The sequence below is a fragment of the Ylistrum balloti genome, unplaced genomic scaffold (genome assembly GCF_031769215.1).
Source record: "Ylistrum balloti isolate Yb309-2 unplaced genomic scaffold, AGI_CSIRO_Ybal_v1 Utg371556, whole genome shotgun sequence".
NCBI lineage: Eukaryota > Metazoa > Mollusca > Bivalvia > Pectinida > Pectinidae > Ylistrum > Ylistrum balloti.
The window spans coordinates 65924-93173 of NW_026782800.1; the positions used below are offsets into that span (position 1 = coordinate 65924).

Genomic DNA, 27250 nt, shown 5'->3' on the forward strand with positions numbered 1-27250 from the left:
CAGTGTGGTTTAATTTTTTATAAAGAATGAATCAGATAAGAGTCCATATACACACAGCTGTATAGCTGCAACAGAACTTCAAAAAGAAAATATGCTTGAACACTGGCATTAAAATTGAGGCAGATCTAGAGAACAAAACACACAGACAAACTTTGATAGTCATAATGGGGAACTAAAGGAGACCTCTAAGTGAATCTGTTATACTGAAGTCTTCTTTCAACAAGACAAAAACATTGAGATTTCTAATAGAATCATATGTAGCACCAAGGGTACAGTGTAGCCAATTCATCCATGAAGATTGAGTCAGACATGCATGCAGTAGAGACATCTGAAGCAGAATTACCAGTTAGATGTGACAATTTTACTCCCAAACAATGGTAGGTATCCATAACTGTCTTGTTTATCAGGTGATGTTTACTGATATAGATTCTGTATTTTAGGAAAGGTTGATGGCAGAACTGGATTACTGATGAATGGTTGACAGAAAGACAATTAGAAATTCTATATATTTCATCAGGATAGTGTAGTTCAGTGTTAAACGGTTTTATCAATAATGATGCTAGGATGCTGACTGTTCTACATGCTTTTTTAAGGTGGTGTTGATCTGTGTCAGGAGCTTTTAAATTTCAAAACACATTAGATCTTACAGAATATCAACTAAATCAGAGCTGCCTATCAAATTTTGGTATTTTGTCAGTTTTGAGTTACGGCCATGGTGGCTAAGAGAGTAGAGCCATGGTATTTGAAACATCTGGTAAATGTCCGAAGCGCATGGTTCAATGATTTCTACTTTGGATGGTCTGCATTTCCCCGGAAAATCAACTACATTCTGTATTATAGTGGTTGGGTCCTTTCTGTACTATAGTGGTTGGGTCCTTTCTGTACTATAGTGGTTGGGTCCTTTTGTAACCCTCTCGAACCGTTCGAGAGACACAATTGAAGGACTACCGAAGGTGAAGAAAAGCGTCTTTTATTTCCGGTAAGCTTACAAAACTCTCTCGCTCCCGTACCTGCCCTGGTCCCAGGCCTCGTGACACCAGTCTGTCCAATACGCTGTCTAGTGACCGGAGTGAGGGACGATCTTGTCCCCTCCTATTTATGTCTAATGCCTACGTGACTGTCAAATTTGATGGGTGACCCTGGTTGACCAAGGCTGTCAAACTATTACTAATTTTGAATTGGATCCCAGACATTCTGAAGACAAAACAGTCGAAAACAAATACAAAGCCTTCAATTCGGCCACACACACCAAGGTCCGGTCTCCCAGTGTAAACAAAAGACTTTCAAAAATTACGTCACATAAACATTTGTCAGCGTTTTAGGTATTAACTATTGCGCAGTTTGTGCACTTGCCTCAGCAGCAGCAGTACAGTGTAGTAAAGTGACCTTAATATATGTCCCCCACAGATCAATGACTGTGTGTCAGAACATAACTAAAACAGATAATTCTGCTTAATAATTAAATATTATAAACATCAACTCAGTAATATAACCAAAACAGATAATACTGCCTAATATCTAAAGCAAGGGCAGATAACCTTGCATAGGGTTACACTTTCTGTACTGTAGTGGTTGGGTCCTTTCTGTGCTATAGTGGTTGGGTCCTTTCTGTGCTATAGCGGTCGGGTCCTTTCTGTGCTATAGTGGTCGGGACCTTTCTGTACTATAGTGGTCGGGTCCTTTCTGTACTAGAGTGGTTGGGTCCTTTCGGTACTATAGCGGTTGGGTCCTTTCTGTACTATAGCGGTTGGGTCCTTTCTGTGCTATAGCGGCCGGGTCCTTTCTGTGCTATAGCGTTCGGGTCCTTTCTGTGCTATAGCGGTCGGGACCTTTCTGTGCTATAGTGGTTGGGTTCTTTCTGTACTAGAGTGGTTGGGTCCTTTCTGTACTATAGCGGTTGGGTCCTTTCTGTACTATAGCGGTCGGGTCCTTTCTGTGCTATAGTGGTCATGTCCTTTCTGTGCTATAGTGGTCATGTCCTTTCTGTGCTATAGCGGTTGGGTCCTTTCTGTGCTATAGCGGTTGGGACCTTTCTGTACTATAGTGGTTGGGTCCTTTCTGTACTATAGTGGTTGGGACCTTTCTGTACTATAGTGGTTGGGTCCTTTCTGTACTAAACTGGTTGGGACCTTTCTGTGCTATAGTGGTTGGGTCCTTTCTGTGCTATAGTGGTGGGGTCCTTTCTGTGCTATAGTGGTTGGGACCTTTCTGTACTATAGTGGTGGGGTTCTTTCTATACTATAGTGGTTGGGACCTTTCTGTGCTATAGTGGTTGGGACCTTTCTGTGCTATAGTGGTTGGGTCCTTTCTGTGCTATAGTGGTTGTGTCCTTTCTGTGCTATAGTGGTGGGGTCCTTTCTGTACTATAGTGGTTGGGTCCTTTCTGTGCTATAGTGGTTGGGTCCTAGGACAAAATACTATACCCCAGTTGATTTGAGTGGTTTTTGATTGGTGTACTGTGTGTTACCATATGGTAGTTACCATTTTTTTGCACTAGCCTAATACAAGGAAACCCCACCTTATAAGGATACTGGTTGTTGTTTGGGTATTTTACTTGCATATTTTATGTAGTTGAAGCCATCATAGTGTGTAGATAGTAAAAATTATTCTGACATTCTATCAACTTTTTTATATCGGCCTCCAGACTGATATAAAAAATAAGTAGATAGATTGTCACAATCATAATAAGTGTGTAGAGTGCAAACAGTACATTGTCCTACATTCTTTCGTTTTTATTGTTTTCAGCAAAACTTGACCCAAGCTGCTCCCAGTGTAGTATGATAAAGTTCATTTCACCATCATGGTATTTTGATGCCGGTTCATTTCCCAATGCTTCACAATATCACCACAACAAAGAATGTCTGTAATAGTTGTGGGAGATGCTTCTCTAAAGAGGTCACTTTACAGAGGCACCAGAAACTAAACCACATCAAAATTCCCAGAAAAAACGTATTAACGAGTGGTGTCAAGAGAAAGGACTTGACTGCATAGGAAGATTTCATATTACATGTAAAATGACATAGAAACAAAAACAATCAAAGGAAGAAAGTAAAAAATCAAACGGAAAGCAACAGAGAAAACTTCACGAAGCAAACTATTTAATTGTAGCATCTGTTTGAAGGAAGTTTATACCAAACTTCAGCTTCAAATCCATCATGAAATTGTACAGTCAAAACATACACTCCTGTAATTTCTGAAACAAAACATTTCAAATGCCATTAGATTACAACAACTGTTGATTCTCTAATTTTATTTTAAATGCCGTCATAATGTCACCTGTCACCGTATCAAATAAAGTAACATGTCATACACAAATAATACCAGGACAGATGCCATTGGAGGTTTAACAAGGGTGTTTAGTATCAGACCAGCTTCTGGCCCCTGAAACTGGCATACCCAACCAGTATATTAAGAGGACATGTGCACGAGGAAGCTTTCACAGGACCCCTCAACCCAAGCTACTGCCCGTCATCGACTGCCTCTTCCATGGGGGAACTCTGCTGGCTTGAAGAAGGATACTCAAAATGTTATATAATTGAAGAAAAATTGAGATTTCAGGTGTGTCTGGAAAAATACTGTCACAACTGTATAAATGAATTTTGTTAGATGAACCCCTACAATAAAACATTACTGAAATTATAATTTGAAATTCAAAAAGGGTATAGGAAAGTCATACCACAAACATTCTCATTTTAACATGGTAGATGTTAACTAGAATTCTAAAAACTCTTACCAGATACTGTTAATTAAAGACAGAAGGACACAAACAGAATGTATACATCCGTACTTGTCAATTTTCTTAATTAACAAGCTAAACATCTAATTTTATCAGGTACATGTAAATCTATAAGGAAAGAAGTACAGTTTAAAACTTGCATGTTAATTATAAAGTATTAGTTTTATAACTTTTACATCTTTGATGTTTGAAGTTCTGAAAGATCACAATTTCCCTCTTAGAAAATTCAAAATGTTGATGAATCAAAATTCAGCATCTACTAGCACCAACTGTATAAAAAGAAGTATATAACTGAGTGTGTGACAATAAGTCTGATAATAAGCCTTCCACACAGATGTATATTACTGTTTAGTAAAAGTCTGCCCTCTGTGAATGAGAATTAAGTATACAATGTTTTGACTGACTGCCTGGGCTTATTGAAGGACAAGTAGTGTAATAGTAATATGTAGACCTCTTATTTCTGCCCAACTTCAAATTTTTATGAAAATATTTGAGTTTTTGAATTTTCAACAGGTTAAAGTTCAAGTTGTTTTTTGTTATTTTTAGTTTTGTTTAATTATTTATAAATAGATTTTGTTTTGGTTATTCTCTCATTTAAGTAAAAGTCCTTTTGTATTATATCTATTACTGTTTTATCTTGTCTGTCATCCAAGTTGATCCACTGTAAACTTTTCTCCTTAAAAAACTTCTCAATAACTAAAAAGTCTAGAATCATGATATATGGCTGGATAGGATCTTTGATGAAACTGAACAGAGTTTGCAACAAGAAATGACCATGACATATATATTCAAATTAACAGGGGTCAAAGTTGTTAAGTACATGATTTCTTATGATTAACCAATAAAACTCCATTAGGGATGTGGTATACTGACACAGCTTGTTATCAAAAGCTTTCTTTGTAACGTTACAGTGTAGCCATTTTTTTTCATGGTTATATTTCCTTATTCCAGTGTTTCAAAACCATTTTCTATACAGAAATATTCCACATTATTGTCCCGCTTTCCCTCCCAAGGGAAGTAACTCTGGGAGATCAGATTGTAATAGATAGTTTCCAACCATAACTTTAATTGTAATTGAGAAATAAACAATGGTTCTTATCTTTGAACTTTGACGTAAAGTAATCCTTGTGCTTATCTAAGTGATCTTTATATACTTATCATTCTGAGACGAAAGTGTGATTGTCGCCACAGGTAGGCCTATCTCTCTCTCTGAAAGCGGCCTGTTTTGACTAGCATTGTGAAACAATTAGACTCACAAGAAAATATTGACATATCAACAGTATCTTTATATCAAAACTCATTTTAATGAAACTATAGCAAAAATATATAAACAAAAGAAAGATTTACATGGACACATATGAAAATGTACAAGGTGACCATGTGTTCCCAAAAGCATCTTCTGCTTCATCCACAACAAACATCATGTAAATCTTGGTCTATCCAGGCATCAGTAATACAGGTTTAGAAATAGATAAAGTTTAGCCAAAAATATGTTGTTTTCCTCATAGTTAATATCTTAGCTTGCCTAAGTGACTTGGAGATTTATTTCTGACTCTCAACATCATTCATTTTCTGAGTTTATCCTACCACTTCAAAGTTTAACGATTTTTGTTTTCTGTTATAAATCAGTACATCACTCATACCTCGACTGCTGTCCAGAATGAAGAAGCTGACACTTCTGCTGGTAGTCCTTTACTGTCTGTATGGTCAGTAACATATACTGAAATAGTTTGTCCAGAGATTCTTACATGGTGGTGATGGTGGTGGTGGTGATGATGATGATGATGATGATGATGGTGGTGGTGGTGGTGGTGGTGATGATGATGATGATGATGATGGTGATGGTGATGGTGATGGTGGTGATGATGATGATGATGATGATGATGATGATGATGATGATGGTGATGGTGGTGGTGGTGGTGGTGGTGGTGGTGGTGGTGATGGTGGTGGTGGTGTTGGCGGTAGGGATGGTGATTGTGGTGTTGATGGTGATGACGTTCATAGATGTCTAATCCTAGATGCTGCACGGCCTCAGTTATTTTGCATAGGATAATTTTAAGAATAAACTGACATATAATAACCTACCCCGCCCACAAAAAAAACAAAAAAAACAATGAAATAGAACAATTAAGAAATAATAAATAGCATTTTATTCAAATTCATCCTTTTTTCAAATAGTAATAAATAACTTGATTGTGGCAATGAAAAAGGCTATATAGAAGGTTGGTGGTAAGGAATATACCCAGGATTTATGCACTTAATTTCTAGAGTGAATAACATGTGTGAATACATATGTAACCCTATGCAAGGTTATCTGCCCTTGCTTTAGATATTAGGCAGTATTATCTGTTTTGGTTCTATTACTGAGTTGATGTTTATAATATTTAATTATTAAGCAGAATTATCTCTTTTAGTTATATGTTCTGACACACAGTCATTGATCTGTGGGGGACATATATTAAGGTCACTTTACTACGCTGTACTGCTGCTGCTGAGGCAGGCGCACAAACTGCACAATAGTTAATACCTAAAACACTGACAAATGTTTATGTGACGTAATTTTTGAAAGTCTTTTGTTTACACTGGGAGACCAGACCTTGGCGTGTGTGGCCGAATTGAAGGCTTTGTATTTGTTTTCGACTGTTTTGGCTCCAGAATGTCTGGGATCCAATTCAAAATTAGTAATAGTTTGACAGCCTTGGTCAACCGGGGTCACCCATCAAATTTGACAGTCACGTAGGCATTAGACATAAATAGGAGGGGACAAGATCGTCCCTTACTCCGGTCACTAGACAGCATATTGGATGGACTGGTGTCACGAGGCCTGGGACCAGGGCAGGTACGGGAGCGAGAGAGTTTTGTAAGCTTACCGGAAATAAAAGGTGCTTTTCTTCACCTTTGGTAGTCCTTCAATTGTGTCTCTCGAACGGTTCAAGAGGGTTACACATATTGCCAATCTATTAAAGGTTATATCAGCATGCAGAACACTGAATGCAAAGTACCACATAGCAGCTAACAGCCTCTGACCATGAGATGCACTAATTAATGATATATATATAGTCACATGCAGTGTGACAGTGGGAGTCTTGGTAAAAACATGAAACTGAGAGACATTTTCATTCATATTTTAATGCATAAAAATATGCAGGGTGAATCTGCAAAATGACACAAGAAAGTCAGGTGCACAATAAAAGTATGACTTGATATTTATATGAGTAATTCTTGAAATAATATAATCCCACTGGCTACTTTCTTGAATTTTGGTGCATTATGAATGAGGAGACCACAGCAAAACAATGTAAGGTAATATACAATTGGATATCACTTACAGGTGATTCTAATGAAATGCAGCATGTTGTTTGTCTTCACATTGAACATTCACATACATGTGTAGAGAAGGTAAACCTATAATCCAATAACTATTTGAAATTGATGCAACAACAATCACATCATTCATGACAAGTATAGTGTGACCTTGCTTGAAGTGCAAACTACTTCCTCTTAAGTCCCACTGCACCAGTCAAATACAAAGTATATACTCTCTACATATGCAGCACTGATACCATAAACCAGCCAACAAATCATGTCTTCTGTCTATATATTCTGTATTCATCACTAATAAGACCAAGATAACTATATATTGTACAAGTTATAGGCTAGTTGCTTATTTTGTGACCAAAATGAAACTACTGTCACACACAAAAGGTAACTGTAATCAATCACACTACTTTGCAAACATGTCGGTGCACTTCAGCATGTTACAGCAAAATAAAAAAAAAGACACATATAAGTCAAAATTTATTGCTATCGGCTATAGGAATATATCAGGATAGGCAGATTTTTCCAAGAAACTCAAATTCAACTCACTTGCTGCAGGTGTGATGGGAAATTAAACAATGATGGTACGACTTCAGCCCGTAATCTCACAGTCTGACCCGTGCGGTCGAAATCTTCTGCTTTGAAGTGCGCACTGCAGAGGTAGCTGCTCTTTGTGGCACGGAAGCCTTCTCTCTTCATGGCTAATTCCCATAGGGTTTTCCGCTCAATATCTGATGGAAACCTGCACAAAGAATGAAAAAAAAAAACCCTTATTTTGCCACTCCGGTACATGTGATAGAGACTATGTTGTCATTATGTTAGTGACCATATAGTACTGTACTAGTACTGCTGTTCTGCATCCTGTATTGCCCTAGTACCATTACTGGGTCAAGGCCACAAAATGACAATAAACACACAATGAAAGACGCCCAATCTATGTACTCGTCACTTTTTTAGGTGCATTGCATTTCTCGTCTTTTTAACAAACTGCACTTCAGTTTTTACTGCACAGTCTTCAGCACTATATATATTCAGTGATACGGAACTTAGGCCAAACACATAATGTGACATATATATTTTTTTGTTAATTTCTCTCTGTAGGCATGTGGGATAAATTAGTTCACATTGTGTCAAGTAGTCAATGAAACCAAAGTATTCTTTGCCACTAAAATGAAGCATTTGAAGGCACTGACAATCAGTGCTGACAGGCCTCCGTGTGCATGGTGTAGGTAAACTACAATGTGCTGAAATAGCATGCTATAGCTAGCCATAGACAACCTTTAGATTACGTTCAACCCAAATTCACTCCCTATAAGGTCAACCCTAGGACCAGCAATGTTACGATCGTATTTTCATTATAACAACTCAAAATCCTTGTAAAAAAGTGACTTACTTGTGAAAAGTGATGCCTCTGTTCCTTGTTTCCAAAGAACGCATGTTATTGCAACCGTAGGCTGCACAATAGGAAGGCATGACGCCGATGTAACAGTGAAAGTTCTTCTGTTTACGACAGCCTGTAAAATACCTTCCCAAGATGGCGGACCGCTAGACACGTCACATGCGCCGCCTGCATCTAGGATTAGATATATATGATGATGTTGATGTTGGTGTTGTTAGGGATCGTGGTGGTGGTGGTGGTGGTGGTGATGGTGATCGTTCATTCATTACCGAAAATATTAGCTGGTTCGTACACAAATTTCCCCGAAATTTAATTACCTTTATTTCTAATAACGCCGATTCAGTGTCCCGTGTAGCGTTTTGTCACTCAGGTGATTGTTCAAAAGACAAGTGGATTCCATCTTCCGATTCATATTTTGAATCAGAAACAGTACTGGTATTACAGAAGCTTTTATTGTTGACATCTGGGAGGGGGTTGAAGAATGTTGAAACAAACTGAAATAATGTCAAAAATCAATAAAGTGGAGACGTATACACCGGAATTCAATATGTAAGAAATTTAATATTTATCTCTGTTTCGAATTCCACTGATGACAGCGTTACTTACGGTAAGAAGTATCATTTCAAAATTGAACTGTTATGGTATGACAGCGTTGACGAGCCGCACGTTTTAGAGGTTTCAAGCTAATCGCGAGAGTAAAACGAAGGGAAGTAACTCGTGTAGATCAGATTGCCAATAACGCACAACACGCAGTGCTCTTAATACTGACGTCATTAATGTTTTATATCACACACCTTAGTTTGTAAGATAATACTGCATTACCGTGTAGATGTATTTAAATCGACTTTGTCGTTCACGAATTTCTAAAAGTCGGCTTTTGTTAAGACAATATCAGATTTTATCATAACGAGGTTTTGTTTTTGAAAACTTGTTGTTACAGAGCCTGGTGTTTTGTTACCAATGAAGGAAACAAAAACAAATCCCGATTTTGGCGACAATATTATCGCCATACAAGACAGGTTAGATACCTTACTTCTGTCGGGCATGCGCAATAGACGTCAGACCAATACTTGTGCCGGGAAACCTTGCCTCTCTCCATTTTGTCACTGCGAACACAACGAAACATGCTATTGTGAACTTGACCCATATGGATTGTAATATGTTAATCTGGTAAATAATTTGCTCATTTCAATATTTGTGTGCTTTTTTAAAATTTTTTTCCATTATGAAAATAATAATTGCTTCCAGCTTCTGACTGACTCAGTAAAAAGTTAATATTACGGATCAGAGTCGTTAGTAATCCAAGGCCCAGGGTTCGAATCCTAAAGTAAAGACATTGGGAACCTGTGTAAGGTTATCAGTCTTGCTAACCGTACCTAAGTGGCCACTATCCCTGGGTAGAGAATATTTTCCCATCTGCAGCTGAAACTAAACAGACCTGTTATAATGACAATGAACTAATATTGGCATGTCAGATTTGTACCATGCTTTTCTTGAGGGACTCAGAAATATCAATCATTTTAGTAAATTCACTATTTTTTCGCCTGTTAGTTTTATAATAATATAATATGACATAAAAAGAGTTGTTTTAAAAAAAAAAAAAGAAAAAAAAAAGACCACTTTCATTTCGTCTTATATATACCTTATTCTTACTTTATTTTTAGAACAAAACTACTTCAAACTACGGCGGGCCGAGATCTTCCGTTTAAACCAATTTATTCTCCCTTCTCCAAGAATACTTAAACCGAATTTGGTTCAAATCCATTCAGTTGTTCATGACTAGAAGTGAGTTTTAGGAAAAGTTGACAGACAACGGACGGACGGGCGGCGCGACGGACGACGGATGCCGCGGTAACCTTATACAGTATAGCTCACTTGGGCCGTCAGGTCGAGATTTTTCTAATAATCTCTGCAACACATATGGATATGAATAATGAAATTATTTGACATTCGATTTTAGAATTTAGTTCATTAAAAAGTTGTATTAAAAAACAAACGATAAAAATTATATTTAAAAAAACACGATGTCATGATGCTGAAATTGTACGTGCGATCCCATGGCGATACGCCTATCGTGTGAGACAATGCTATAGAAATAATCGACATTTTAATCATATATCGGAGATTTCCGGAAAGCTTAAGATCGTAACATTTTTGTCCAATTTTATTTTTAGATTTTTCGACATCATCGGCGGGGAGGATAGGCTAGTGTTAAATCTGGTTACGCAGGACTAGGTTCAGTTGCCTAAATGTTGATACGTGTGTGTGCTGTGGTCAAAATTACATTTGAAGCCGAAGGATTTTAGATATAACTCATAACTTGTTAGTGTTAGTAAAATTTTGGCCAAAGTGGACGGTTACACTCCATATCTAAATTCATTTCAAGATAGACGATACAATTTAGGATTCACATTCCACTGGTCATATCTACGAGTTACCTCCCTTTGTATACACATTATATGATAGCTAGACCATGTAGAATATGTATAAACTGTAAGTACAGACAGATAACATGAAAAGTAGGTGCCTTACGATCTGGACCTGTCGTTTACCATGGAAAACGTAATAGCTCTCTGATTATCGTGTATATTGCTAAGATCTTACCATTCAAGATATCAAATGTTTATACAGATGCAACTATATATCACAAACTGAAATACAGTTTTACAAAAAGTGACGTAATCATTTGAATGACAAAGTATATCGACACCGTTATGTTTGACATCCAAGCATGATGTCATTTTATAACAGGGATGTATGTTTTGTGACTCAAACTTAATCTTATTAATGTTTCTTGAGCCCGCATCTTTAAAAACTGAAAAACAACATTTTGTCGTCTATTTCATTATTAAGCTTCCCAAATTTTCGAGAAAGCATGCAGTCACCGCCTTGTCCGTCCATCCGTTTTTTCATGCCAAGAGCATTACTTTGCCCAAAGTTAAGTAAGAATCGTGTGTTTACATTGATGATACTAAGGCACTGTGCTGTGTACCAAATTCAGGGCACTCGACCTCTCAATGACAGAGTTATTGTCCTTTCTTAAAATTTCATGTCTGGAGCATAACTTTGCCTGAAGGATCATGAATTTTGCTGTATACAAAGCTTATACTAATGCTTACCAAACTGAGACCCAGCAACCCCTTAATTACAGAGTTATTGCCCTTGGTTAAAATTTTGTGTCATGAGCATAGCTTGCTTGCATTAAAGCTATGATAATATTTATATACATTGGTCATACTTAGAGAAAACGCCAAATTCAGGGCCTGCAACATGCTACCTACAGACTTTCACAACACAATACTGTATAGACTGGATTGTCTGCCATAGTTTTTTTTTCATTCTTTCATTCTTTGAAAGACTTCGCTTTGTCCAAGAAAAGTTGTAAATAAGTCAGGTATTACAGCCTAGACATTGTACAATTAATGGATTGTTTTTTTTTCTCATTTAATTTTTTGAAAATAAAACCAAATATTGCTTTCTTAAGCTGGTTGACAAATTACTTCATTGAAGTGGTTATTTACGATCGTTTTTCCAATTTTGTCGTACGATCATTAGTATTTATGTCAGCATATTGTCTAGCACTGGAACAAAATAGCTAACTATCAGTCTGCTGGAACACTGGTTTGATCATACCACCGCATCTTCATTTTGTGGACCATCAAGTCATGGAGACCATCCAATGAAATTTTGGTCTGGAGACATTGTTGAAAAGCTGTCCCTTTCAATATTATTGCCGACGGAGAAGACATATTAGGTGGTGAACGGCCGCAAAATGACAGCATTTTTGTTTTCTTTATTTCACAGATACTTTACAGCTCTCACAAGAAACGTGTGTGAAAAGCTTGTGTTAAGCCATGTGTCCAGGTTATGAAGTTTCTGTGTGATCACACTATAGAAGCACCAAAGGTCCGGAATTTCTGTGTGATCACACTATAGAAGCAACAAAGTTACGGGATTTCTGTGTGATTACACTATAAAAGCACCAAAGGTACGGAATTTCTGTGTGATAGCGAATACAAATAGTAGAAGGTTATGAAATTTCGGAGTGCTAACACTTTAAAAGTGCCAAGTTTCCGTGTGAGAATATAGTAGAAGCATCAAGGTTATTAAAATTCTGTATGATACGGAAGCGCCAAAGTTATACATTTCTGTGTGATAACCTACTAGAAATGGGACAACTTATGTAATGTCTGTGTGATAAGCCTATAATAGTGTTAAGGTTATGAAGTTTATGTGATATAACACTACAGAAGCCCTGTTGTTATGGAATTTCTGTGTAATTACTATACTACTATAAAAGCACCAGTTAGCGGCCACAGACAAATGCCAGAAGTTAATATAATGAAGGAAACATTCAAACAAAATAACAAAAAACTACAATATGAAGACAATCTTTCGTTTATTCAGATGTAAAGTACAGTTAATTTTTAGGTTAAGATTAAACTACTTATTCTGATGTGTTCTTATACCGAGTCACATGATGAGGAAAACACCCTACACTCCCTCCTACCCAAAATGGGATGTTCCGTTCACAATTGTTAGAAGAACCCATTTCCATTCCTGAGGTTGAGACATGTATTGACCACATGGTATAATATGCAATACCAATTGAATATTGCAGTATATTTCGGAAAAATGATAAATAAATATAAAATGATTCACACAGACTCCCAATAAATAATGGAGTTATCTCCCCTCATTTCTCTTCTAGCTTTACTCCTCATACAACCATTTCTAAGCGACAGCGAAAAGTCTTGAGCAAAATTTCAATTGCACAACGCGTATTGTACCCAGGACAAGAATGAATCCAAATCAATTATCATTATGGCACACTATAGATGTGTTTATCTTGCAATACCTTGTGTGTATACTAGATTCTACCAGAAATCCTCTATGACATTTGACAACTGCAAATATGTGTTTTTGGAATCGAGTAATAATTCATGTGACTATTACAGAATTTGGAGTAACAGAAGAAAGTTACTTGTACAATAAAAATTGAAAACAACCCATTCCTGTCCTGGATAAGAAAATTCTGCACCATCAGTAACAAAGTACACTGAATTCTATGGTGTTACAACAATGCTTCGTAACCAACACCCTCCGATAGCTTTTTAATATAAACGAGTCAGAAAGTTAAAAAAAAAGTTTGACAATGACCTTGACCAGGATAGAGGTCAGTCCTAATTTTCAAAAAGGTCAACCCTCAAACTTCAAAAAACAGGACAAGTCATCTAATTTCAAATCTGGCATCCAACTCAAATCTGATGAAGAGCTCAAAAATGGCAAATATCTAGTATTTCTTTAACGTTTTCACTTGCCCTGCTAACACATCATTTTAACTAAGAGTACATGCACGCACACACGTCTAAATTTAGCCTCTGAGTCACTCAGAGAATGAACATCAATCATCAATCAATGTAGATAGGTCTGTAAGTAATCCAACAGTTACCTCCCTTTGAAACATCTTTGCACACAACGTTTACATATCATTAAGTAAAATATGAAATTACTTACACAGAATCAAACTCCTTTTCACAGGATTGACTTTTTGCAGTATGTTGTAAAAAATGTTGACCCATTAATTTACAAAATGTCCATTTAAGGGTTACGGGGGAGTAACTGCAGGTTTAAATACCAGACCTGTTTATTTCCTAACATCAGACATACATCAATTTTTATATAAATACAACACATCTATATACATTCGTTTTAATGGCTAAATACTACTTCATTAAGTAACTATAGCGGGCAAGGACTCAGCTCCATCTCTGTATACTAAACAATTATCTAATCCTACACCAGGATTAAACAAACAGGTGCTTGATTGTGTTGACAGCCTCAAGGAAACACCAAGATTCAAATGGTTATACTGTGTGCTTTTTAAACAGAGAATATAAAGTACTGTCATATTTATTGACAAAATGTTTTTTTTTTTTTTAAATTTGTTGTTGATTAGAAAGATAGATTATTCTACGTTGTATTTTTAATTGTATAGACAGATTATAATGCAGAATTTCTGCCGAACACTTAAGTGGTCGGTTGGTTGGTTCAGGTTTTTTGTCTCCTTGAATCAACACTATATTCTATTGTACCAGAGTTTGTCAAATGATTTTCTATAAACTTTGAAATGACTTTGTATTTTTGACAACCGGTAAGTTGTCAACATAGCATTTAATATCCAAGAATTCAGCTCTGAAACATATTCCTGTTTCAAACTTTAAAATCATGCTGCTTTCCTCAAATATAAAATTTACTAATCACCAAAACTCATGTGACGATCATGATCACAAGTTCTATGATGAATTAATCCTGGAGACTGTCAAACCATCAGCACATGTTTTACTTTTTAAGAAAACACAAAGATTGTCAGTTGATAACTTATCAAATGAGCAGGGTCTGTATTTATATCTTATTCACCTGAAAGTATTTCAAGGGAGACAATCAATAAGTAGTGAATATCCACAAGTATATAAAACACCAGGAATACTTCACAAATATTCATTAACTTTATATTTTTTATTTTCACTCTTTTCAAGATTGATTGACTAAAATTCTGCTCAAATTGAATATAGAGAAATCTTTTTCCAGAATCCTGTTGTTCACTTTGCACGTATGAGTCAAATAGGATGTTTCTTCTTTGTATTGTTTTGTTTATAAATATTTATTTGATTTGTTTCTATTTCCTCAAAATGTTTTAAGTGAATGAGAAATCAAGTCCCTTGAATGATTTAATACCCTGTAACATACACTTGTACAAAAATGACAAAATTTCATAATCCATCAGCTCTTGACTGACCTAAATGAAAAAAATGACCTGTCATCCCTGATTTCTATTAAAGTACCCTTCCACTAGCTGTTCTACATGTCTACACATATTAGAAGTAAGGGGTGTCAGGTTCAATAAATAAATCAATAATCATTATCAAATGTCCTCTGGTGTTGATCTCCAATGATGGAAATACCGAAGGGAGGCAACCCGCTGCACTGATGAAAACAAAATGGGAGTTAACTATCCCAATAAATGAACAATACGGAGTTACCTAATCTCCAGTGATAACAACAGGGAAGGACATTTATACTTGATAGTAAAAGTTACAAATATGATTAAAATATACACAAAACTCAATATATTGCATTTCAATGAGTATTATCAGTGATGGCCAACTGACAATTTTACCAAATATTCCTGAAAAGAAAAGAAAAAAAAAAAAGTAAAAAAAAAAAAAAAAAAACGATCTAAATCTAGCCCAGCCTCCATTTGAAGGGGTTAAAATTATAAACAATGAATTGAGATCATATTTATCGATATTTGTTTACTCTGGGAGGAAATTTATTTACGTATGAATCTTGAATTTTGTAAGATAACTCAAGAGTATAGACTGTGAAAAGACTAAAATGCCCAGAAATCTAAATCTACTCCAAGTTCCTTTATTGTTTCTGATGATAAATTTTCTTCAAATGTTGGATTTCAAATAAATGAAATAAAAACATTTTTATTAATGAGACAGCTAAATAAACAACAATAGTCCTTTCAATCAAATATAATATACAAAAAAAATATTAACATACAATTGTCATAAATTTTCTCATGATGGTATCACTAAATTGGTATACCTACATCATGACAAATCGCATTAACAAGTGTTTTGATATTTATCACAAAGTAACAACGAGACACACAACCTTGATTACACTGCCTGGGAGCTTGCACTGACTCAAACAACATTGGAAGAGCAGTCATTATATGTTTAAAATCCCCATAACTTATTGCATTAATCATAAACCAGCTCACATGAATCAGTATAAATGTTCAGAATGTTTATCTTGACAAACATCCTGTGACATTACACTACCTAGATACATTATCTCTATCCTATCAGTGTTGTAAATGAATTTATTGCTGAATCTATAGGACAATCTGCTGGTTTCTATATCAGACCTGTAACACATTCCATGACACTATCAGCCTCTTGTCATCATTCTTTCCTACCTTACTCATAAAAACGTTTTTCATTGCTGCAGTCCCAGACAGTGATTTGATATATAATATAATTACCACACGTTCAAACAGACAATCTGAAAACATGTACTCACTTCCGACAATCAGGGGCGTTCACCCTACATACTCATTCTAATTTGCATAAGTTTGCATCAAAAGCAATCCTACAAAATTTGATGAGACATTTCAGTTCGTCTCTGGTGAGATCTGAAGATAATCCCTATAAAGGTCACCACAAGGTCATTCCTGTATTTGACCAATAGTTGTACATAACTGGCTTCTGAATTGTTGAATATGAATATTCATGATCAAGAGATCCTTAAATAATCATGATTGGGTGAATATGAATATTCATGACCATCCAAAAAACACTCTATAGAGAAAAACTTCAGTGACCAAAATTGACACAACTGGCCTGCTTATCATATTTTAAAGTTACATTGCATCAAAATGGGAAAAATGACCAAAAAACACAAAAATGTAATTGTATGGTAACAGTATACTGATTAATTAGAGGAAAAAAAATGATAATCAACCAAGCACTTGTTTTGGTAGCTCTTCATACACTGTAGTTAATGTTGCCATGACAACCCTTCATACTTCGTATCAAGCTTTACTACCATGACAATGCTTTATAAACAGTTTCAAGTGTTACCAGAAACTTATACAGGTATTCAGTTACCATGACAACCCTTTACATATGACATTGAGTCACTATGACAACCCCTTTACAATGTATCAAGCATTACCATGACAATCCTTCACAAAGGATATTGAGTCACCATGACAACCCTTCACACATGGTATTGAGTCACCATGGCAACCCTTCACACATGGTATTAAGTCACTATGGCAACCCTTCACACATGGTATTAAGTCACCATGGCAACCCTTCACACATTTTATTGAGTCACCATGGCAACCCTTCACACATGGTATTGAGTCACCATGACAACCCCTTATACACTGTATCAAGCATCACTATGACAACCCTTATACATGATAGTTATTGTCATCATAACACACTGGAATGTTACATTATATATAAAACAATTTACACGGAGAGAAATTATCGTTGATGTATTTAATTCTATCTTCAACTTGAAGAATAAACAAACACTGAATGGTATAGACATGGGGCTCTTCATGTGATAGTACGATTGTTTCCCTGATTGCAAACTTGGGCAGAGCAATGTATTTTAACAAACTTTTATATAAAAACCAAAGCTGTAGAAAAAAAGTGCATATGTTACTTAGCTACAAATGTGGTGTTGCTCCGTGTTCCCAATTTAACTAGTGGGGGCATATTTTTTAATCAGCAAAAGATTAAAAACAAATACTTTAGTTTGATGTCCCTGTGTCATTGTTTCTTAATCAATTCTAACACTATAATGAATATGTACACCTTGATCTATACTGCTTATATATAGTGTTGCTTAGCAACCAAAATTACTCAATTGAATAAATAATTTGATCTGATGGAAATGTTGTTCTTTATAAATTTCATTGGTCCACAAATTCTTTAAAATTAGATTTCATCTGCAAAACAAGATAACAGTCATGGTAAAAATATCACAATGTGTGTGCATATTGTACGGATTATAACAAAGTATTTTCCACCTATTTTGTGACTATTTCACAAATTCACTACAGATTTAGAATTATGTACTCCTTAAATATTACATCAATAATTATCATCAAAACAACTTGATATTTAAATTAATTCAAGCTCACAATCGATAACAAAGGGATAACAGTTTAAAAATCAAGAGACCGACTTCAGACTTAGTGGTAAATTTATAATAAATTTAATGATGTCTTATAAATTCTGAAACACAATTTTATTGTTTGTGCAACCTAAAATCAAACAAATGTCTTCCGCCTTTTTTTCTGTGATCAATCATGTTTTGAAATCTATTTTTTAAACATTCTTTCCATTGAGTTTTTTTTTTATTACATTACTGTGAAATCAGATTTACAGCTATCAGTATTTTGTCATATAACAATCAAAATCTACAGTGTCATTTTCTCTTTATTACTTCTTGTTGGAATAGTAATCGGTGTTACAGAATGTAAAGCTGGAAATGTCATTTTTGTTATAATTGTGTAAAATACGAAGACAAAAACTAGTGACATTATTGCACAGTGAGTCTATAATTAGAACATTAACTCGAGAAAAGCTCGTAAAAATTTACTGAAAAACAGCACTAAGTAACAGCATCATGAACTCTAACATGTCGATAACTAGGTAATGAATATAAATAATTTTGATCTTATTCGGAAAATGTATTCTTGCATCATGAGAAGACTGTTATATTGTTTTCTGAAGTGTTTCTGAATAATCTTCCATTTAGCCCAGACATAAATAAAGTGCTTTGTTAAAATTGCATCAAAATCAAAATTGCAAACATTTTTTTTCCAGAAAATGTTTCCATTCGTTGTACTCTTCAATTTCACAAACAGATATAACATGTAAGGAAAAGTTACTACTATATAAATGCTTCCCCCTAGTTTACTTTATAGATCCTTCCAATATCGGATTGCACTATATAAGCTTGGACTGTTCCAATATCCTCTATAGGTTTGTAAGGAACAGACATTCATTTTAAAAGTGTAAAACAAACCATTGAAATGTTACTAAAAAAAAAAAAAAAAGATTTGCATATTAAGATAACATTTCTCAAAAATTTAATAATAGCATAAGAATATTTGTAGAAACAATTGATTTTTTAAAGTTTGAAATATTCATATAAATAAGCAATTTTCCATCTCCAATTAGTATCAGATGAAAAGGCTTTGATCAGGCATACAAACTAAGAGGAGAAAGGGGTTTACCTAACTCTTGGAAGGTAAGATATTAAACGACATTCAAACTACTCCAAAAAACAATGTCATACTTCTACTGCCAAGATAATTATGAATCCACAACCTTTCGTTTGCTGTATCGTATGATTTCGATATGGCTGTATGTACATAAACCACCATACCTATTGTGTGCATTTTAGTGCATGGTAATGCCAAACAAGGTCACAGGTCAAAGGTTAACTTATACAACCAATCAATGGTGTCGGTGTATTTATATATTAACAAAGTTGGTTTCCCAATTTATTTGCACAACGCTGTGTTTTCATACATTTTGAACACATTACGTTAAAAAGGCCTTTATTCATATTCGTTAAAATGTGGATATGCCCTGCACCGCAGATATGTCAAGATTTGATTGGACGGAAAAGAGCCAATGGGAAAACACTAACATAGATATGAAATTTTACAAAATCACATTTTTTTTACATTTTATGTATAAGACAAAAAAATGTCAACCATCTTGAAACTACCATTTCCCTACTGTAAAATAGAACAGTCCAGTTACATCATAGTTATATGTACTAACTGGATTGTTCCATTCATCTAAAATAGGAATGCAGGATAAACAAGATGGAAAACTACATTCATTATGAAAACACATCAACATGAGAAAAATTGCATTTCATTATTTTCTTATTTTACAAAATACACCATTTGATACATATTAAATATCAACACATGTACAATATACAATATTATAAACATCACACTGTTGAAAAAGGATTCAGGTCCGTAGCTCTATTGTACAATTACATGCATAAAGTTTGTATATGATAATTATCTCTAGGCTTGTACTACTGCATATTACATCGACTCATTATAATGATACTAGGTCTCATACTAGGAGTAACAACTAGATTTCCTAACTAACAAATACCTTGTCAGGCACGTTACTATGGTAACAAGCCAAGACAGCAATATTTATAAAAAAGAACAAATAATAAAAAAAACATGAAAGAGACAAAACAACAAATTCCAGGCTGACAACAAGACTTTTGGTATCCATGGCAACACCATGGGGTCCATGAGCAGACAACAAGTGAAGAAACAAATCGTATATATATATATATATATATATTGTAACCATGGAGACATTCGCAGGAACTCTTTTTTCTTAGAAGGCAGAATTTGGAGAAATGGGAGAACCTAAAACCTCGTTCTGTCCCTGAAAATTAAAACAAATATTTCTGTTAATATACATGTTCAAGGTAAAACAACCATATCTTATTCCTATTATTTAATACAACTTAATAACAAACTGCATGTTTCCAATTTTAAGGTTGCTATGGTTACAAGAACTTACATGAATTATCAACATGTAAAATCTTGCATCAGAATCAGAGAAAATTTGATCACGAAGAACATTATTGTAGTTTACAAAATTTTAAAGGCCTATTTTCCTCAAATGCGAAGTAAAGTAATATGATATAATCATTAATTTTCATGGATTTCATGGATACTCGTAATCCACATATTTATATGTCAACAAAGTTTTGAAATTAGTTTAAGTCGCCTCCTTGAGTTTTATTTATCCTTGAAGTCAAGTAATCAACAAAAACTACTTTGTTCAAAATCTACAAAAACTGAGTGCCGTGAAAATACATGATTTTACTGTAAGTACAATTATATGTGAAAAATCACATATTGACTTCTGACACCAATTTCCCTGATATCAGTGTTTACTGACCATTATACCCTATATTTCAGAGTATCACCTCACTAAAGCTAGCTTGTAGTCAAGTTTCCAATCAGAAATTTTTACCATTTCATCTATAAACTTTTCAACTTTTGAAAATTTCTGGCTGAGAAAAATGTGTTTATTAAGAACTTTCAACAGGTTGATGCCTTAAAAAGCAGTATTTGACCTCCAAAAGTATAGATCATTTAGCGATGTTATTCAAAGCTAAAATTCAGACCAAAAACTGGAATTGCTCCTTAGTTACATTCAAATGGGACACAAAGTGATCTCCATTGGCGTTTTTTGGTAAAATTCAAATTTTCACCAAATTCACCAATGGAAAGCAATTGTGAAAATGAAATACATGAATAAAAAAAAAAACCTGCTTCATGGTAAGTATGAGAAAATGCTCTTCATGTTCAAATAAGCACTGAGAATGGTTCATAACATCACTACCACAAAAACAGCATGGATACAGTTACAAATGTATTTTGTGGGAAATGCCAATCTAAGGGCTGTGCATACCCATCCACCAATCAAAATACTTCATGCAGTGATCATGTGATTTTTAAATTTGTGAGGTCCATTGGGGGAATGCACAACTAAGAATTCTAAAGCATTCTACTGGTAGAAACGGAATCAAAATAAAACCGCTGTAAAGATTTTTAACAAATAAAAAAACTTAAATTGCAAACTAAATTTTATTTACACATTTTGATTGAAACAATTCTTTTTATCTAGGTTTCTAAAGTTTTCAAGAAAATCAATAAATGAATAGATAAATAAAATTAAAATTAAAAGAAAAAAAAATTGATCATGTGGAAATGCAGATATTTTCACTTCATCAAGATTTGTTTAAGGTATAACCACGACAACAGTCAGATTAAATGGGTTATATACATATAGATCAGAGATGCAGATTTATAAAGATGTTCAAGCTTAAAAGACTTGAAAAAAATAACAACGGGAATGAAATTTAACCTGAAATACCTGTGCTCGAAATAGGATCATATCATTTATACTGTATAAGGACAGTCTAATGTTAGCCACAGGGATGTCAGGTTTATTATGCTAAGATGAAAAATGCAACAAAAAGGGAATGAATTTCAGTCAATATCAGAGAGTATAGAGTTAGTATCATCATCCTTCATTCTTGTTTAATCACCCTATCTATAAAAACTATATATCTACACCCCAAATGGTACCTCAAGAGAACTTTTCTTTTTTGCTTTGTTTTCTTTTTTCCTTTTGTTTTCTGTTTTTTGTTGTTGTTTTTTTGTTCTTGCAACAGCCATTTTTTTCCTTTTGTTAAATGAATTCAAATTATTCTTACTTGAATTTTGATTGGATGTTGCTATAGCAACATTTAAACTCCACTCACCACGACCTCCCCCATCCTATTTTTTGCATATTCTATACGAATTCCTCCACGGTCTGACGATAACAGTACAAAACCTTGTAGTCTGCTCTTGGCCTCCAAAGCTTGTCTAACATCCTGATAATGGAGAAAGGTCAAATGTCAAAGGTCATGGATGAAAGGTCAATGGAATGACATACTGGCAGGGACCACCAACCAAGGATTGAGGGGAAAATATCATCATAGTAAAACGTTAAAGGCCATAAAAGCATTGAAGGTCCCTGGGTCAAGGAGGTCATAGACCATTGGTAATAATACAAATGAATTTCAAAGAGAGGCCAAAGGTCAGAGGTCAACACAGGAATTCTGTAATTAATGTGTATTACATCCTAGTCAGGGACCATATTAGTCATAATTTCTGAAAATGATGTAAATGTTCTTGTGTGACCAAACAGAGGTCAAGACGGGGACACCAAACATCATCCGAAGTTTTTTATCCATTTTGAAATATGTCTTCTTTTCCTTAAGGAATAAAAGTTGAATCAAAAGAATAAAATTTAGTCAGAAAGGGTTTGATGCAATACAGTGATCATGTTGTCAAGCAAGGCAGCTGTGCATATCAACCCAAATCTAAATAATGGAATGTCTTATTCATATGTGTTTGACAATTCCATGAGCAGTTGAAGGGGTGAGAAGAGTTGATACAGTGCTGGGAAGTAAACCAAGAAGTGAATATGTATCAGCTACATCAGTAAACAAAGGGAGAAAACTCTATCATGATGCTGTGCAGAGATATATAATGAGACACAAATAAAATCACAATAATGTGTACAATTATTGACTTTAAATGAGTGTAAACATCAACATGGTTAATCCACCTTCTACTGCTTACTAATAACCATGTCTAACTTCATCAGAGTAATTTTTTCAAACCTCCAAATCAATTGTATATTTAATATATATATCCTCTTTTTACAAATTACTGATATTTCACTTGCATCATGGTTTTCAAAGTTAAATGATGCTAAATTTTTTATTTTATTTATTTATGAAAACAACAATTGAAAATAAAAACAAACAATTCAGACAAATCACAGAATAAGAAACTTGAGTATGCTACATACATTTGGTATATTTAATAAATCTTGAATTCAGTCATCATTTTGTCTGATACAGAGATAGGTCTTCCACAACACTTGGTTTAGCATACAAAACATACCATAAAACACATTAATGTAAAGGCTAGTAATTACGTCCATACTATGTAAGCATTAATGATATTTCCTTGTCCTGTAACAAACCTGACTCTTGACTTTAAGAAACACTATTATCTAGGTTACTATATACTGAATAGTTAAGTATTCATCAATCCATATTTAAGTTGAAGTTAAGACTTCCACTAATTAAATCATGTACTTGAAGTTAAAGTGAATGAGTAAGGTAAGTTCAGTCTGCACAGTTAGAGACCCAAGGTCGTTAAAATACAATATTATTCCCAAGTCATTAAAATACATTATTATACCCAAGATAATTAAAATACAATATTATTCCCAAGGTCATTAAAATGCAATGTCATTCCCAAGGTCATTAAAATACAATATTATTCCCAAGGTCAATATCATACCCAAGGTCATTAAAATACAATATTATTCCCAAGGTCATTAAAATACAATATTATTCCCAAGGTCATTGAAATACAATATTATTCTCAAGGTCATTGAAATACATTATCATTAATTTATCTCATTTGTACAATGACAACCTGACACATCAGAGTGGGTCTTCAAACAATACAGATAACTTACACAGTAATCCCTATCAAAAGGCAAATCATTGATTAATACGTCTCTAAAACAACTCCTTCAAAGATGAAAGATAAAATTATTCTTTTGATTTTCATCGCACATGCTAGAAAGTAATTATCTGATGTAGCCTACCATGTGGTAGGGACCGGTCCTATCAGCTACACACGTTAATACAAAGCAATCAAGATGGCATTATTAAACAAAGGGAAATATTGATGATGTTTAACCTTTGACCTGCTGATTAGACCAACCACTGATCGTCCCAATACCAATTAACAATGAATTATTTACACTGCAGAAAACAAATGACGTCGTAACTTTTCCCATTTTCTCCAGGAGGTCGAGAACAGACAGGATTGTCAATACTTTGACTTGACATGTTGGTTGATTTGTGATAGAAACACAGTTTTAAAGTTAGCTTCTACCTAATTCCTACTGATCTCAAAATGACCTTAATCAGTTCACAGAGGTCAAAATTCTTATTTTATTTGATTTTGGTAGAAGTTTTGTTCTATATCCTCCGTGTTTTCTGCTGCAACATAAACACTATATCTATTCAGCAATACACTCACCAGGACTATTCCATTATCCACTATTGACTCTAGGGGGTGGGCTTATCACAAGCAATGAAATAGTATTTGTTGGTAATTCTACCAAAAAACTATAACTATGGGTATCGCTAATTATTTACAATAAATAAATGAGGCTGAGGGGAAGTTTCAAAAGTATTTAAATTTCAATGGAAGTTTATTTTAATGTAGGACACTTTGAAACATGTTAATATTATGCAGTAATCAACTGAGGTAAATGTATTGTTTAACAGTCAGCTAAATTATTGTTCTGTATAATCAGCTTCATGTCTTAAAGTAGCAGTATGGTATGATAAATTTATGATAAATTTGTTTCCAATTTCCTCGAAAAGGTAACTGATATTTAATTGTAATTAACTGCATAAAAGGTCCTTTGTCTATAGCTAACTGTACTTGGATACCTGACAGTAACATTTAACCTTACTGCAGTTGTCTATGAGTAACGTCAAATGTATGTAGCTGTACTCAACGTCCACAGAAACAAATGTGAATTTAACTGCTCCAGTCACTTACCTGGAATTCCACAAATGCCACTGGTGATCCGCCCTTGTTATGCATTCTTAGCCGGCTGAAACCCTGGAAACTGTAACAAAATATCATCATTTAACCCAATAGTAAAGAACACAAGGTCTCATCCTGTTTAAGGATGTATGTGCCTCACTAACAAAGACTTCCCTTTGAAGAGTTCCACTAAGAGACATCCTCTTGACATTTCATAAAGGTTATTTGATCCTGGTTAATAAATAACATCTTTGAAAAGTTAACTATGTTAAACTTTTGGATTTCAAAAATTGTTAGAATGTTACGTCAAACAATATCTAAGGAAGATAACTTAAAAAACAGTTACCCACACACATGGGCTAAGGTGGGTATATCCCTAATATAGATCATCCTATCAAGGCTAATAACTCTACTGAAATATCATTAAGGGAGATAACTCTACTTAAACAGCATTATTTAAGACAAATCTAGAAAACAGTTTTAAGGGAGATAACTCAAACAGAAATATGATCTTGAGAGAACATCAAGACATACATTTAGCATTTGTACAAAAAGGTCACTTTTTCATAACGATTATTAATACATTGTAACAATAAACTTTGAAAAATGTTGACCAAACTTGGATTATCAATGCTAGCTAGATCTGCTCATTTCAATCATCCACAGAAAATTACTGAATACTAACTTTCAAGATGTTCTAGGTTAAACATTCCACAAATACATCAACTAACACTTTAAATGCAAAAACAACTCCAACAAGATTCTTGTCTGCACATAATAAATAATAGACTTTATAGCAAATAAAGCCAGTAATGACAGAGATCAGGTAATTCCTTTCAGAATTAAATAAACTGATTTCTTATCTTGTCATACATAAAAGGAAACACTAATCTTTACACAGAATTCTGGGAATCATGTGGAAATTTACTCTGCAGTCTTAAACCAGAAAAAGAATTAAAATGTATTGTGAACATTGACTGTGATTGGAAGACTTAAAATGCAAAGGTTTAACTTTACAACAAAATAAATTCAACGTGGACAACTAATTACAAAAAAAGAGAGTTGAGGAAGTGAAGGTGAAAATAGACAAGTGAAAATAAATAAAGAGTTAGTAAAATCTTCCACTACAGGCGCCAGCATAGACCATTACGATAGAAAGTACTCCCACAAGTGCATGTTAATGTGACAGAAATTGGCAAAGTAGTTCCGAAGACATTCGACTGTGAAATTTTGTGTAGTACATAGAGAGACACAAGATTATATACAGATGATACACAACACAATATCGTATACAAAACCAAACCAGGTCAAAACATCATACGAGATCAAAAAGAAAACAAGAAAAAAAAAGAAAAGTTTTGGTCAAAATTGTCAGATGATATAAAAACAGGCTATACAGTATATTTTTTCTGTGTAAACAGTGATAAACAAAACAAACTAAGATATATATATATATATGTTAAAATAAAATTGTAACAGGCCAATCAGAAAAGAGGATACATACTTTTTTACAGGCTAAACAGAAGAAAACCAACAGCCAATCAGAACCGAGGTTACATTTTCGTGTGCATTTGATTTTGATGTGAAAATAAATAAGATATTTTATTACTGAAACATGTACTTTATATACAATGTCAGTATTTAATCGATACAACCCCACAAGTTTACTAATTAACTATATCATTAAAAAATGAAACACCAGAAAATTAGTAGCCAATTCAAATTATTTTGCCTCAGTTGGAATGTGTATATACACTTGACTAAGAGAACATGACAAACATTTCTAATAAACAAGATTAAGCTCCCTCAATCTACATCTTAATGGTGATAAAATTAATCTAAATTACTGTAAAAGGTCGGAGTGTTCATTAGTTTTGTGAGAAAATGATGTGGTTTTCTAATGACATAACTCTCACAAACAATGTAATACCCAAAAGCCGTTCACAAGGGCAGATAACTCTGCATTATGAAAAGATGGAATTGCTGGTCATTAATATAC

General features: G+C 34.3%; 2 protein-coding genes across 2 annotated transcripts in view; both read right to left on the minus strand.

Annotated features, from left to right (window-relative positions):
- LOC132562993 (uncharacterized) overlaps positions 1-7771 on the minus strand; it is a 32351-nt gene extending 24580 nt beyond the window's left edge. The window contains exon 1 of the mRNA XM_060227759.1: positions 7604-7771. Coding sequence (XP_060083742.1) covers positions 7604-7753 — 150 coding nt within the window. The 5' untranslated portion in view covers positions 7754-7771. The remainder of the gene's footprint in view (positions 1-7603) is intronic.
- A 12663-nt stretch (positions 7772-20434) lies between these two features.
- The window catches only part of LOC132563011 (uncharacterized), a 141779-nt gene continuing 134963 nt past the window's right edge, over positions 20435-27250 (minus strand). Inside the window, exons 11-13 of the mRNA XM_060227776.1 lie at positions 25264-25333; positions 22380-22493; positions 20435-20485 (exon numbers count right to left, since the gene is read on the minus strand). Coding sequence (XP_060083759.1) covers positions 20435-20485; positions 22380-22493; positions 25264-25333 — 235 coding nt within the window. The remainder of the gene's footprint in view (positions 20486-22379; positions 22494-25263; positions 25334-27250) is intronic.